General features: G+C 46.1%; 3 protein-coding genes across 3 annotated transcripts in view; 2 read left to right on the plus strand and 1 right to left on the minus strand.

Moving 5' to 3' along the window:
• The first annotated feature begins 571 nt into the window (after nt 1-571).
• LOC311021554 (protocadherin 8) lies at nt 572-4,357 on the plus strand. The gene is made up of 3 exons (XM_084022161.1): nt 572-3,155; nt 3,258-3,456; nt 3,712-4,357. The coding sequence occupies exons 1-3, from the start codon at nt 690-692 to the stop codon at nt 4,023-4,025; spliced, it is 2,979 nt and encodes a 992-aa protein (XP_083878287.1). The 5' UTR covers nt 572-689; the 3' UTR covers nt 4,026-4,357.
• A 1,099-nt stretch (nt 4,358-5,456) lies between these two features.
• On the plus strand, nt 5,457-8,424 carry LOC311021502 (leukocyte cell-derived chemotaxin 1-like; the record flags this gene model as incomplete). Its single annotated transcript, XM_084022104.1, has 7 exons — nt 5,457-5,528; nt 5,657-5,794; nt 6,355-6,495; nt 6,614-6,727; nt 6,837-6,990; nt 7,458-7,645; nt 8,197-8,424. 7 exons carry the CDS (start codon nt 5,457-5,459, stop codon nt 8,422-8,424), a joined length of 1,035 nt encoding a protein of 344 aa, XP_083878230.1.
• Nucleotides 8,425-14,887: 6,463 nt separating this feature from the next.
• LOC311021503 (endothelin receptor type B-like) overlaps nt 14,888-15,062 on the minus strand; it is a gene marked incomplete at its 3' end in the record, with an annotated part of 3,979 nt that continues 3,804 nt past the window's right edge. The window contains exon 8 of the mRNA XM_084022105.1: nt 14,888-14,956. Coding sequence (XP_083878231.1) covers nt 14,888-14,956 — 69 coding nt within the window. The remainder of the gene's footprint in view (nt 14,957-15,062) is intronic.

Below are 15,062 nucleotides of genomic sequence, written 5' to 3' on the forward strand. Positions count from 1 at the left end.
ATGCATGACTGGAAAAGATAAACAACCTCTCGATATTATAGCACATATCTCTCAGTGAGAGTCTTTATTCATTAGCTGATCATCTTCATAAGTACAGCGGGGAGGAAAATGTTCAATTATTAATTAATTAGCATTTTTTCAAATAAACCATATCCTGGACCAAACCTAGTCTTGTGCGCACACAATGAGGACGTGTTGGCACACACCCACTAAGCGCGCAGGCACGCAACAAAAAAAAGACAATACAGCAAACATCAAAAGGAGAAGAAATAGGCTTTTGCGAAATAAAACCATCACTTGGTAATGTCTGTAAAAAGACGATAAACAGTGCAGGGACTATCTCCAAGCAATGGCATATCTCTCTGCCCCTTTTTTCCTTCTGTTTTGCAACTTCACTTCAGTGTCTACACTAAAAAAAACAGGCTTAGAGCTTCTTCTTTTCTTCACGAGGGGGTATTTTTAATTCTACAGCGAGGGATTGGTCACACTTCGTCTCATTAGCATGAGGAGCCGTATAAACCCCGCCACTGCAGAATTTTGAGCCCTATTGAAGGCGAGGCAACAAGCGTATCCGACTGGCTGCGCGTAACTTTCACTTCGCAGCGCAGTTCAGTCGCTAAAGCGCGGGAGCTGCATGGAGAGCTCAGTCCGGAGGTGAACTGCATGCGCTCTCATCCGTTCGGCGCACAATGAGGCTCCTTACCGCGGGGAGGATTACGACGAGGATGGCACGGGGCAAAAGTGCAACTTATTGGCACCGGTGGATGTTTATACTGTCGATCCATCAGTTTGTGTTCGCCTCGCCTGCCCAGTCCGAGGGCAACACAATCCGATACCAGACCAACGAGGAGGACGCGCCAGGTACGGTGATCGGAAACCTCGCCAAGGACATGTCCTTGAGCCTGTCTCACTCCTCCAAGACCAATTTCAGGATGATGAAACAATTCAACGACTCCTTCATCAGGGTGAGGGAGAGCGACGGGGAGCTGGCCGTCGGGGAACGGATCGACAGGGAGCGGATCTGCAGACACACTCTACAGTGTCTCGTCACTTTTGACGTGGTCAATTTCTCCAAAGAGCGCTACAGACTGATCCACGTCGAGGTGGAGATAAAGGACATCAACGACAACTCTCCGGAGTTCCCGAACAGGGAGTCTCTGGTGGAGATCTCCGAGAACGCGGCGGCGGGGTCCCGCGTCCCCTTGGACCCCGCCGCGGACGCAGACGTCGGGTCAAACTACATCCAAAGCTATCAGATATCCGTCAACAGTCACTTCACCATCGATGTGCTCCTGAGAGCGGATGGGGTTAAATATGCGGAATTGGTGCTAATGAAAGAGCTAGACAGGGAGACGCAGTCGTCCTACACCGTGGAGCTGGTCGCCACAGACGGCGGGAACCCTCACCGATCGGGGTCAACGAAGATCACGATCAAAGTGACCGATTTTAACGACAACAGCCCCGTGTTTGACCAGAGTAGTTTCTCCGTCAGTTTGCCAGAGGACGCGCCGGTCGGCGCGCTCATCCTGGACTTGAACGCAGTGGACGCCGACGAGGGTCTGAACGGAGAGGTGGTCTACGGGTTCGGGAAACAGGTCTCTCACGAGATCCGAGAACTTTTCCAAGTGGATCACAAATCGGGTCGCCTGACGCTCCGCAGCCCCGTGGACTTTGAGGACAAAAGCACTTACGAGCTGGACGTGCAGGCGACGGACCTGGGACCCAACCCGACCCCGTCCGTGTGCAAAATCATCGTCCACGTCACGGACGTGAACGACAATGCCCCGGAGATCAGCATCACCCCGATGACCTCCATCACCACGGGCAGCGCGTACATCAGCGAGGCGGCGGACAAGGACAGCCTGGTGGCGCTGATCAGCACCTTGGACAGGGACGCGGGCGTGAACGGCCAGGTCCACTGCACGCTGTACGGCCACGACCACTTCAAACTCCGGCAGGCCTACGAGGACAGCTACATGATCGTGACGGCGGCGCCGCTGGACCGGGAGAGGATCAGCGAGTACAACTTGACCGTCATGGCCGAGGACTTCGGGTCACCAGCGCTCAGGAAGATCACCCAGTACACCATCAGACTCAGCGATGAGAACGACAACGCCCCTCACTTCTCCAAAGCCGTCCAGGAAGTTTCGGTGGCGGAGAACAACGCCCCGGGCGCGTACATCACCACCGTGGAGGCCACGGACGCGGACCTGGGCAACAACGGGAAAATCACCTACAGGTTGGTGGACAGCGTCATCATGGGCTCTCCTGTCAACACCTTTGTGTCTCTGAACTCGGTGTCTGGCTCCATCTATGCACTGAGGAGTTTTAACTACGAAGTGATGAAACTGCTGGACATACACATCCAGGCCAGCGACGGGGGGTCACCACAGCTGCAGAGCACAGCTGTCATCAGGCTGAAAATAGTGGACCAGAACGACAATCAGCCTTCCATCATGGAGCCCCCACTTTACAAAGGCTCCTCCGAGGTTTTCCTGCCCAAAGACGCACCTGCGGGTTATGTGGTGACCCAGATAAAGGCCACGGATGCTGATGAGGGCGTCAACGCACAGCTGTCCTACAGGATCACAGAGGGGGGACACCTGGGCTTCTCCATCAACAAAGACACAGGGAAGGTGCGCGTGAGCAGACAGCTGACGTACGACCTCGCGGACAACGTCAAAGTCACAGTGTCAGTCAGTGACGGTGGCTCCCCGGCACTCAGCTCCACAGCCATTATACACTTCAGTTTCATAGAAGGAGCCCTACCCAGCATGCCTTCCTCGGCTCAAAATGGCAGCGAGGAGCTCTTTGAATGGGACATGTCCATCGCCATAATCATTGTCCTGGCAGGGAGCTGCTCCCTTCTCCTGCTGGCGATCGTTCTCATCACAACCATTTGCAGCCGGCGGAAAAAGGAGACGAGGGAGGGGGGGTATGAGGATAAAGAAGACGCACCGAATGTGGAGGACGTGGAGAGTGCTCACGTTGACTCATTGATTGCCAACCACAAAGGCAAAGTGTTTGATGCCCATCCATTTCCAGAGAAGCCCCCATTGGCCAGCAGCAACACAGCAGAGGCAGGCTGCGAGGACGGCAGGCAGACAGCAGGCATCTTCGAGTCAAACAGCAGGGTGATGGACGGGAAATTAAAGGTAAGACATTACTTTTATGAGATTTTCTTTTAAAAAAAAAGTGTCTCTCGCACCCAACTTTGTATCTTGACTTAAAATCTCTGCCGTTTGTGTCTTCAACAGGGCTATTCCACGCTGCCGGGGTACGGGAAAGAAACGGTCAGGCCGATAACAATATGGAAGGGCAATTCATTCACGACGATCTCAGCGAGAGATCCCCACATCAGTGGCAAGGACAGCGGGAAAGGGGACAGTGACTTCAATGACAGTGATTCGGACATAAGCGGAGATGTGCACAAAAAAGAGTCGCCGCCGACAAACAGTGAGTGTCACTAAAACATTCTGAGAAAGAAATTGCAGAATAGGAATTTGGGAGAAATGAGGGGATGTAGAGGTGAAATCCATGCACTGTGACATGGATTTTCCTTATAGTATATGCACCACCCAGTTACAACAATGTTTCTAATGCACTGGATTGATTGATGTTACCTGGCCTTTCACACCAAACACCCTCCCCCCAGGTGATCCAGCAGAATGTATTCGTATTACACCCTGACAGCACTGCTGTTCTCCACAGGTCTCTGGGCATGTACAAGCGAGTGCAAAGTGTTGGGACACTCGGACCGTTGCTGGAGCCCCTCGGCTACAAGGCCCAACACGAGCATGGCCTGCGGACCGCATCTGTCCACTTTCAGCAAGACTGCTTCACTGCCCCGGAACACCGGGAGGGAAAACTACTACCCGGCTCACATACCCAAAACTAACGGCCTGCAAAGTGTGTACGAAAAAGTCCAACACCAGGAGTTTGATTATATTCTCGTCGGTCCACCGACGCCAGCCAGAATACAGGAAACAGATGAGATGTCCATTCCAGAGTACACAAACTCGTAAAAAAGATAAAAAAAAAAGGGATCCTGTCTTTTTACTGTACAGTTCTTTTATCTTAATTGAATCTATGTGGGATCGTGGCAGTGTTTTTGTAATATGTCATGTGTGTTTTGGCTCATATAAGACTGTTCAATGTATCATGTGTAATATGCAAGATTTTTGTACATTAATAATATATTTTTTAATAATGATTCAATGTAAAGAAGAATTTTATTATGAATTTTCAAGAGCATGTGTTACTATTTAAGGGGGGCATGACCTATACGGACATTTTGGGCTGGAAGTGGGGGCCTCTCCGCTGTGGAAAAACAATCAATCTGAACGATTACCATGTTTGTGGTAGATTTTTGTCACATTGTTGCACAAATAAACAGTTAAATGCAAAGTTGTTTTGCTGTTCAACCACCGTTTAAAACGCGACCTTTCTGCACTTGCACGACTCAATGTAATCGTATAGGAAGAGCAATGACTTGCCCTGAGGAAAATATTCAGAAAAGCACGCAGAATAACCTCAATTAGCCAACTGAATGCATTTCATTTGGCCTCAAAGGCTTATAAGCCACAATAAATAAAATGCGGTTCCCTGACAATACACTTAAATTGATAGCAAACATAAGCCAATGTTTTTTCCATTTTACACAATGTAGTTACTGGGCGGCCTTAATTTGCATGCAGATACTCCATTTCTAATCAAATCCTCTTACAATTACATATTTTTTCCGAAGGTCAAAGAATCCCCTCACCTTTTCTGATTGCCTCCCGGCTTACCAATTATCCAAATATTTGCTTCAATCTGTTTCCAAGCAACAGCCGCACTGCACATTTGAATCTCTTTTCTTCCAACATTTCTTCGTTTTAAGTTGTGATAAGGGCTGAGTAACCTTGGCCACGAAACGACCTTTCTACCATTGTCGAATCGGAAAATGAATAATCAAGTAAAGGTCATGTATGTGTGCGTTTCTGATTGTGTCAGTCAGTGCTGTCCTGTAGCATATTGTCAGGATAGAAAACCCTCTGGATATGACAACATGGAGTCTGTTCAACCTAAAACAGAAGAAAATCTCTAATATTCATATTAATTGTCCAACTATAAGAGGTGGATGATTAAATGAAAGGCACAAAGCATGACTGAGGTAATATGTTCCTCTGAACACTGCCTCAAAGATCAGTTAACAATCTCTCCACCAACCATTACATCACGACTGATGAATCCCAGATGCTTCAATAGTCCCGTTTCAGTTTGATTCCACTGGATGGCCGACATTGCTGGAGTCTAACTGGACCCGCAGGCTCACATTCAAACGAAGAATTTAGCTCAAAGAATTTATATCAACTGTGCGTCATTCACACTGGAACGTCAGGAAGCCTCCTGGTGGATAACCTGATCCTCCAGAGAGGAGCAGCGGCATTAGTGGAAGAATTATAGAGGACAACATGAGAGAGACTATGGAAAAAATCCAAAATACCACTCATGGATCCGGCTGTTTTGAACACTGCACGCCTCCGGTAAGACGGGCTTAAGAAGTTTTTGACTCGAAATATAATTGACATCCGTGACTTGTAAATAGAGGTTCCAGGGACGTGATCGGCTCTGAGTGTGCGTCTTACTTTGCATCTTCTGGGCTTTTGTGAAGGACCAAAGCGGCACGCCGACCTCCACTACGGCCACTCGCCTCCTGAGGTTCGGAGCCGTGGCTCTTATTGTCGGCGCTCTGCTGATGCTGTGTGCGTCCATGGCCGCTCTCTACCTGTGGAAAGGCAGCGATAGGAATGTAGGTGTTTGTGCGCCTCCAAATAACAGATATCCAAAGTAAACGAAAGGGGTGCTCTGGGATGCTTTTACTGCGGGGATTGATCTGAAGTAGATTATCTGATAATAAAAAACAATTTATTGGAGGCATTATTGTAAGAGGAGAAGAGGTATTTCTGTTAATGAGAGATACTCCAATCATAATCGCAGGGAAATTGCATCATTAATTCTGTTACAATGGCAAAAGGAAAAAAAATCCTGCTACCTCTGCTCCATCTTATATAAATTAGTGTTATTTCCATGTGTCATATTGAGCTTACCTGGAGGGCAAACATCCCCATCAAGGTCTGCAGCAGCATGCCCTGTGGTGCTTTTTGCTCAATTCTCAGTGTGCTGGAAAAAAAAAAAAACACAGGATTTCTTTAAGAGAAGCAACACCAATAATTACTTTGCAGAGTGATTGCATGAGAAATAGGAGCATTTTTTTGTTCCATTTTTCTTTCTGTATCTCATTCCTGTTGGCGTAACTTGACTAATCAGTCATTTTTTTTTTTTTTAACGTTTCACCTTGAACGCCGGCAGGTTTATAATGTCCGTTACAGTATGAACATCAACGGGGAGGTGAGGCCGGGCTCTGTGGAAATCGATTCAGACAACAACCTGGAGAGATTTAAAACGGGGAGCGGAGCCGAGGAGGCTGTGGAGATTCATGACTTTCAAACTGTGAGTGAGTTTGTCCTTGTTCTCTTCTTCCCGAGGTAGCTCAGCCGGGACTTTCTGTGTGCTAAGCCAAGTAGCAAAGCCGTGAGTGTAAACATGGCCTCTCTGTGATTTGGTGCAGGGAATAACCGGAATCCGCTTCTTCGGAGGGGGAAAGTGTTACATAAAGTCTCAAATCAAAGCCAACCTTCCACACATGGGAGCTCAGGACAAAGAGTCGCTGATGTTTGACCTGGTATATATATTTATATATGCACAACATTGATAAAAAAAAGAAGAAATGATAGGGTACATTCCTCATTTCTTTTTCTATTTCAAGGATGTTATGTGTTTCTTTTTGCCAGACAGATGAAGTCATTCCAGTGAGGTCTGATGAGGAGTTCCTCATCTGGGTTTCTGCGGAGCAGCCGCTGCAGGACACCGGCTTTCTGAGCACTAAAATCCTGGGTCTTTGTGGGGAACTTCCCATTTACTGGCTCCAACCCACCTACCCTAAAGGTTGCTCTTCTTCTCTTCTTTTCTACATATGATGTATTTCTTCACTCCATCCCACAGAGTCTATAAAAACGGGCGTGCTATCAAAGAGCATGATCCATCCCTTTGGAATTATTGTACATTATTTCATAGTTCATTCAAAGCATGGGTTTGCGGTTGCCCTGCTTATCTGCTGGCACACTTGTAAAAAACACACACACACACACACACAGCCTCATCTGAGAAGTTGGTGAAAGCACTTGAACATCTTGAACATACTCCACATTTAGAATACACCAAAAAAGACTCCGGTCTTCTATTAAAAAAGAATGATCTTGAAATATGCAGGGCTGCTTGAAATCACTGCTGCTAATTGAATTATTCAGGACATCCGAGACAGCCCCGGCGATGTAGGATTGAGCTCTGAGGACGTGTACGGCGTCTTGTGGATGTTGACCCAATACTCTTGCCTCTCGTGGCCGCGGTAACAGATGGGGAGAGGAGAAAGAGAGACGCACAGCGAGCCAAACGGCAGTTTAACACAGAGGAGACGGAGGCAGCTGCCGATGAGAGGAGCCCGGTGAGTCACGCAGAAGACGCCACCTCCAGAGTGGTGGAAGAAGAGGAGGGGGCTCAGTCTGCTGCGGGGTCAGCGTACAACCCCGAAAACCCCTACCACGTGAGTATACCGACTGCATCAACAACACTGTTTATGATAAACAAGACTCCAGAGTTGGTGCATTTTTGATTAACTACCAAGAGAGATACACACTGAGCCCCGCAGCATCCCTTAAAGTAACATTAGGGATTGAAGTTTCTCTGTTTTGTCAACACGTTCTCGGATGACTTCATAACACGGCGCGCGTAAAACGCCAGCCTTGTTAAAAAATGCATTTTCACAGAAATAGAAGCACCGCGGAGTGGAAATGTGCTAATCTCTGCCAGCTGATATGCCGCCGCCGCAGCCGCCGTCGAGTAGATGTCATATTAGTGCTACGGTGCTATGATTGGAGGCCACTGGGGAAACAGCTGCAGTTGTTGATGAAGTTGATGAACCTCTGCACTGAAGTGAAAATTCCCATTGGTTATAAAAATTCATGCCGCCTCAGAGAACTTTAGTCACATGTTTGGGAGGATGAGAAGTTTTGGAAAAAGATTTGAATTGCAAATGAGTATATTAGAAAAAAAAGAGATTGCTGTTTCAAAATGAACATTGCTTCAAAACTGCAGCGCAGCCGAGGGGTCGCAGAGGAAGGAGCCATGACCTTTGACACCATGTTAGACCACCAGGGGATCTGCTGCTCGGAATGCCAACGCAGCTACACTCACTGTCAGAGGATATGCGAGCCCCTGCGTGGATACTGGCCGTGGCCTTACAACCACAGAGGATGCCAGGTCGCTTGCCGAGTCATTATGCCCTGCCGCTGGTGGGTGGCACGAATCTTGGGTGTTGTGTAAAGACACTGCTTTGTTGTTTTTGAAGACACACAAAGTCTCTAAACCTTCAGTTTCATGCATATATTTATTTGTATCTAAATATTGCCAGAAACATACACCTGTTAGCATGAAATGCAGTTCATGATGCATCTATAATTCCATTTTTTTTTTTATATTTTGCATATACGTGCTTTTCTCTTATGCTGCTTCCTTCCATACAGTAAAACTGGACGACATACAAGCCGTATTCCTATTTGAAGCAACAAGCCTCACAAATGAGCACATTCATTTTTGCATCATTTAATAGCCTACCAAAGCTTAATGTGCTGTACTGTGTTTAATGGAAGGTATGGGACTGAATCCAAAGGCTCAGCAGATCATGCACCTTCTCTGACTGAGTAGGCTTCAATAAATTCTAATTACAGTATACGCTGGCTTTGATGTAGATGTTTTTTTTGTGTCACATCTTGTTTCCATGGTTCCACTGGGTGCTTTTCTGATGAAACTGAAGTGACAGCAATGGTTGCCATAACTTCCATTCACAGCTCAGAATCAGTTTGGGGGCAATGCAATTTGTGCACACTGACATCTGCATTGATGTGAACTAATGTGAGATGAGTGTCATGGCGATGATGGAAAATATTTTCATAAAAGTGACATTTTTATGAAATAAATATATCAATCTATTTTTTTTCTTTTCTATGGATGCTAAGCTCCCAAATAACATGATCACAGAGTCAGCCCAGCTGTTATTGGGACTTCTGCTATATACTGGCTATTTTGAATACCTCAAAATCAAAAGAAATCAGATTATGGTCTCTAAAACCATATGCCAACTTTCTAAATAATTGAAAGGAGCCATGTTGTGATCAAGACGATTTCACAGAGGGTGATCCAGGCACATCAAATTACAACAGATGTGAAATTGCACCATATCTGCTGCTAAAGCCGCATTGAAACTCTCGAGCGGGGTGAGAAAACAACACAAAGAGATGCTTGTCTCTTTGCTCGGAGATCTTTCCTGGGTTTTTTTTTTTCGTGGGGGTAGAGGTGCTTATCACATCTGCAGTGCTGATAAGACGGCCTCTGTGCTTCCGTAGGCTATATAATATTAATCCCTCTCCCACGTCTGCAGATGCACTTAAAGGAAGGTGACAAGCATGACATATCCAGGACCTCCTGATGGCTCGTGCTCTGGAGTGCAGCCGCTAAAAGAGCCCCAAGTACCCTCAAGTGATGTAAATTTGCAGGGGGAGTCCAATTTCCATCACAGCACTGTCACTGCCATGGTCATTAAACTAAATCATCCCGCTGTGTGTCACACAGCTCCCATTTTAAAGTCCCCTCAATAATGGAGTTATACTTGGACTGAAGATTGCGGCACAACAGCGAATGTCTGACCTGACAGCAGCTGGAGGAGCGCCGTGCACATTATTTCATCTTTAGAAATCACAGGCAGACAGCCTATATGGAGGTAAGAGATACCCTCGAAGTCATTAATTAATTGAGAGACGCCTTTTTTTATATCTTAGCCGTGTAATCTCTTAAGTTAGTGACTGGCGCGCAAATTTAGATGCGACGCGTAATGTTGCCTGTTGCTGTCGACGCCTTCCTCGGGTTTCACTCTGAATAAGTTGATACAGCGGCGGCACAAGACAAAGAGCTCCGAGTCTAAGCTAGACAAAAGGAGATGAAAAACACAAAGCAAAACGAGAGAGAGAGAGAAAAAAACACACATCACCACAAGCAACAACTCAAAATGGCATTTAAACTGAAAAAATAAATAAATACATAGCAGCAGTTGTGCTATCCTGAGGCCCTGTTTCTAAAAAAAAAAAAAAAAACCTGTTTCCTTTTGCCATTCTTCTCCTGAGAAGAGCAATGTACCCCCGTTGAGCAGCAAAGACGAATGTGTCGGGGAGCAGATTCGGTGGGTGAGGGGTGAGACAGTGGTGCCTTTTTGTTTGTCTCCCCCTCTGGAGCCAAGCTTACCCTGGGAGCCCTGCAGGCCCGGGAACAAACAGAGCTTTGTGAGCACTGACCCACTGTGCCCAGCAGCCAGACTGCAAGCCTCCACTCCTGTGCTAATAGGAAACCACAGAAGAGGAGTCGGCTGCAGCCCGGGGAGGGGGGGGGGAGCTTTCTCACATCCACCTGTGCTTTCATCATTGCCCATCAAAACAGGCACCGCCGCGCAGGGGTCCGCGCTACTCTGGTGACCACCGAATCAAAAGCACTTTCACCGGCCCCAACACTCTCAATACGTTTCCACATTAGCTGATGATTTACAGTATATTGTGGCATGGATTTGTGCTAATCAAGCCCATGCACTCACAAGGGGGAGGGGGACGGGGGGGCTTGGCTATAAATATGTCAATAGCCTGTCATAAATGTGCCTGTTGTTGCCCGAGAGGCATTAGAAGTGTGAACAGGAGTGTGAAGTGAACCGCTCAAGCAAACGTGTCCTACATTTGATTGCATGTTTTCCATTACATCCAGACATGAATGGAATAAACAGTAGTGACAGTCCATTTTGCACCTTAACCAGAACATAGAAACCCTTTTAGGGCCAGCTCATTATGCTTTTCTGCAAGAAAGCACCGCGGCACATTTATAGAAGCTGGCATCGTTGAAGAATGTGTAAACCCACATTTTTTTTTTTTTTTTTTGGTTTTTGCACTGTGCAATAGCAACCCAGGCGCCGAACATTTGTCTGCTGCCCCCCCTCCCCAGAATTGCCAGAAATAACACGGTTGGACGATGGTGAGTGTGTGTGTGTGTGTGTGTGTGTGTGTGTGTGTTGGTACAAGGCTTAAATGCTTTTTAATCCCATGGTTGAGTGACCGCTTGCAGCTCTGCCCAGTAGTCTGCCATTTGCAGGTTTCTCTCAAGTTTCCTTGCCATTGGCTGGAGTGTTCGCTTGACTCCCTTTCTCTCCCACCCTCCCTCTCTCTCTCTCTTTGTCCCCCACCCTCCTATTTAGTATGCAAGCCCCTAATGTCCAATAATTAAATGCCTGCTGATATTGTAAGGAAGTCTGTCTTGTTTATTTCATCAAGTTAAAACTGTAAATATTGTCCAGCGCCACCTGCGTTCAGCGAGGTTCTATATCATGACACGTTATAGTGATTCTCCTGGGTGACTCAATTACTCTGCACATGCTGCAGAGATGGTTTTCCCCCCCCCCCTTTTTCTGTGTATTGCACTTGGTTGCATGGTCCCACTCGGAAAGGAAACCTGTAGTGTGGTCTAGGTCTAAATTGGACACAGTGATGGAATTTGCACCATTGTTTTCATAGGAACACGCCGTATATGTGACGGTTCCCCGCCTGCAGTAGCTGTCAAGAGTTCCTCACAAGAGGCGGACAGTTATCTTTTACCATACAGCGGGCATGGCATCTCTCAGAGAACGTTGCATAACCAACAATGTAAATCATACTTTTCCCCTCGTATCTTTTTTTTATTTTTATCTTTTTCTTTACCCCGCCAGTGGAATTTAATTGGAAAAACCATGCCTGATGGGATCAATGTTAAAAGGTTCTCTATCAAAATATGCCATTTGTCAAAGTCACCGTAGGATGTACCCGAGAAACCTACGCTTCCTCTGGTGGGGTGCTTAAAAAAAAAAAGAGTTATAGATAGCTCACAGCAGAATCAAATCCAAGACTTCACATCTACAAACTACAAAAAAAAAAAAAGAAAAAGAAAAACAGCTCCTCCACAAAGCAATGTCAAGAGGTTTGCCACATGAAAGCAGAAGTTGTCCAAAGAGTTGTGGGAAGTACTGACAAAGTTTATGAGAATAAAGTAAATGTGTTTTTAATCTTCAGCAGCACGTGCAACAATGAGGGAGCCCGAGCCCCACGATATGCCACCCCGGGGGCAGGTTCTATACTTAAGGCTTACAACAGCCTCATTATCTCCCTCAACTCACATCAGATCCTAGCAGCAGTTTGTCACAGGCAGGCTCCTCTCTGCCAGTAGGCATCAGACCAATCCTCCTGCAACACTACTGTACATAATTGCCATATGGACAGCATTTTGAGCCAGACTGAAGACTAAAAAGCCCTCCAGGCAGATTCCCCAGATAACTAAATGAATATTTTATCTCATTTCCATCTAATTTGCACCACATTATTATACAGAAGTGAAATTTTTTAATTAATTGATAGAACAGATCAAACACAGGTTTACACTTTGATTTTCGGGAGCTGTTATTTTGATAATTTGCATGACTTTTTTCCCCATGCCAGGCTTTTTTTTTAATCTCCTTCGAATTTTGAGCATCTCTATATAGAAACACTATAATAAAACATACAGCAAATTAATAACTGTCAGCGCTCATGAAATGCTTGTCTTGGTTGTGTGAGCCGTTCCAGTGAGAAGTCCTTTTTACCTGCCACCCCACTGATTAATTAATTTCACACTGTTTAATTAAATCCACAGTCTGGGGAGTCTGGGCAGCACCGTGGGGAGCCGTATCCCAGCCCTGTGTGTACGGAGATTACTAAAGAAGGTCTCAGACACCCCGCTCTCGCTCTCTCTCGCCGATGTTGACACTGACGTCACCCTCTTCCAGGATGTACCGGAGCACGATTGTGTCAGTGTCATCTGGCAGTCGTGAGCTTTTACTGCTGGGGACATGATAACGCCGCGCCATTTGTTGATTATCTGCTGGCATTTACATTAACTGAGGAGACAAATTAGTATCCGACAGACGCTGCAGTGTATGAACCTTGGATTTCCATTAAGTGAGTTATTAAGCTGCACACATACAAAATGAAGCCATATAAAGTGCCATGCAAATTTAATGTGAAATAGAAATCTTAAAAGCACAAAAAAAAGAGGACAGATTCCAAAATGTGCATGTATGAAGGTGAACACATAAAATACATGTTGAGCGAGATCAAAAACAGTGCAAATTGGCTTCAGCACAAATGAGCATATTGAACTCCCATATCCTGTCCAACACCCTGTTGTATCCAACAGCCAAAAAGCCTAAGAGACACAGAGTCACTGCCTCTCTCATGTCAGAACAGAGAGAGGTGCGAGTGTGCAGCGCAGCAGGCAATATACGACTGTGTGGGCAGGAAAGCACGCGTGTTACTCCCTCTGTTCTCCCCGGAAAAAAACATATTTTTGGCATCTCTAATCACAAACACATTCCCCAGTCAGATGGCTCAAATTGAGTCTTTAAAGCGCAACTAAAATAATTTCATTCACGGTTTTAAACGCGCAATCCCGAGGAGCGACGGTGTGCATGTATGTAAATCTGAAAAAGGATTACATTGATTCCCGCTAAGCTGTCATAATAACGAGCGTAAACCTGACGCTCGCTGTTATTTGTTCGGTCGTGGGGTTTGTGTGCGGAGGAAAGCGAGGATAATCGATTAGGTCCATAAAGATGGCAGCCTGCTGGTTTGATGTGATGCGAGGTGGAACCAGCGTTTCCTTGTGCTCTCCATTTGAAGTGCCAAGAGCTTTGAGAGCAACAAACACTTTGTACAAAGTCAGGATGTATGAAACCATCTCAAGGTCCAAAGGTCATCGTATTTCTCAAAAAATGAAAAAGAAAGAAAATAATGTATTTTCAGCTATCTAGAGTTTAAATATGGCATGTTTGTTTCATCTCTGCTTGAAAATAATGGAGTTTAAATTTGTGCCACATACAGTTATTTAGCTTTAAAACCATCACAAGCTCATGTCCTTATTAAACATTCACTTTCATCACAAGCACCCGCACGCTTTTACTCAAAACCCACAATCTAAACAGTGGAGGGCTGTGCTCTTTGCTTAGACAAGGTAAACTTTTAATAGGCGCGCGGGCTCGCAGACAGTTCTGCCGACTGATACAGCATCAGCTGGAAGAACAACGCTCTATTTGTGCTTGCCTTGTCCTGTGACAGGAAGACCTATCAGGTGCTCATCTCCAGGCCCCCTCCCCACCCCTCTCTCCTCCTGACCTCATTCTGTCATCTTCGTTTTCCCTCTTCCCCACTCTCAGGTCTTTTAGAAAGTGTCTCCATGCATTACACATTTAACAATGCATTAAAAATAGGCCACCATCAATCACTCATTCAGCGGCGGAGACGGGATCTACTTGTGGCACCGATTTGATGTTTCTCAAGGTTCGCGAACGGAAAAGGAACGCTCTAAACCCCCTTTTGTGCACGAGGGGGGAACTAAGCAGAGATGAAAAAACACACATTTATGTGCTAATAATACACTGTACCCCATAAAAAACCCATCATAATAACTCTGAATTCCCTTTTTGTTGTGTGTGTTTGATTCGGTACGGTGCGGCGTCTTAGCAGGAAATCCAGAAGCGGAATCCAAATAATACAAACGCAGGCAGGAAGCGGTGACGAGATTTGTGTTGATGGGTGCCAGGTTAGCATCGTGCCCAAAACAGTGATTTGAGAATTGCGATGCATGATACAGGATAGGTACTAGGTAAGAATCTGATGTAATGGTTGGGAGTGAGTCAAGCCCCCGGGGGCAACGCGTCTGAACAGTGTGACTCCAGGTTGCTCATACTGGAGCAGATGTTCAACTGACGACAGCAGCACAGAAGACAGTGCATGTTACTCACAAGGTGAATAACATGGAGTACTAGTGTACACACACACACACACACATGAAGGAATACCAAGTATCTT

The sequence above is a fragment of the Eutrigla gurnardus genome (assembly GCF_963514095.1).
Source record: "Eutrigla gurnardus genome assembly, chromosome: 12".
In the NCBI taxonomy this organism is placed as follows: domain Eukaryota; kingdom Metazoa; phylum Chordata; class Actinopteri; order Perciformes; family Triglidae; genus Eutrigla; species Eutrigla gurnardus.

Coding starts and splice junctions, on each gene's coding strand:
- LOC311021554 (XM_084022161.1), top strand. CDS start 690: ATGAGGCTCCTTACCGCGGGGAGGATTACGACGAGGATGGCACGGGGC. Junction 3,156..3,257: donor TGATGGACGGGAAATTAAAG/GTAAGACATTAC, acceptor TGTCTTCAACAG/GGCTATTCCACGCTGCCGGG. Junction 3,457..3,711: donor AGAGTCGCCGCCGACAAACA/GTGAGTGTCACT, acceptor TGTTCTCCACAG/GTCTCTGGGCATGTACAAGC.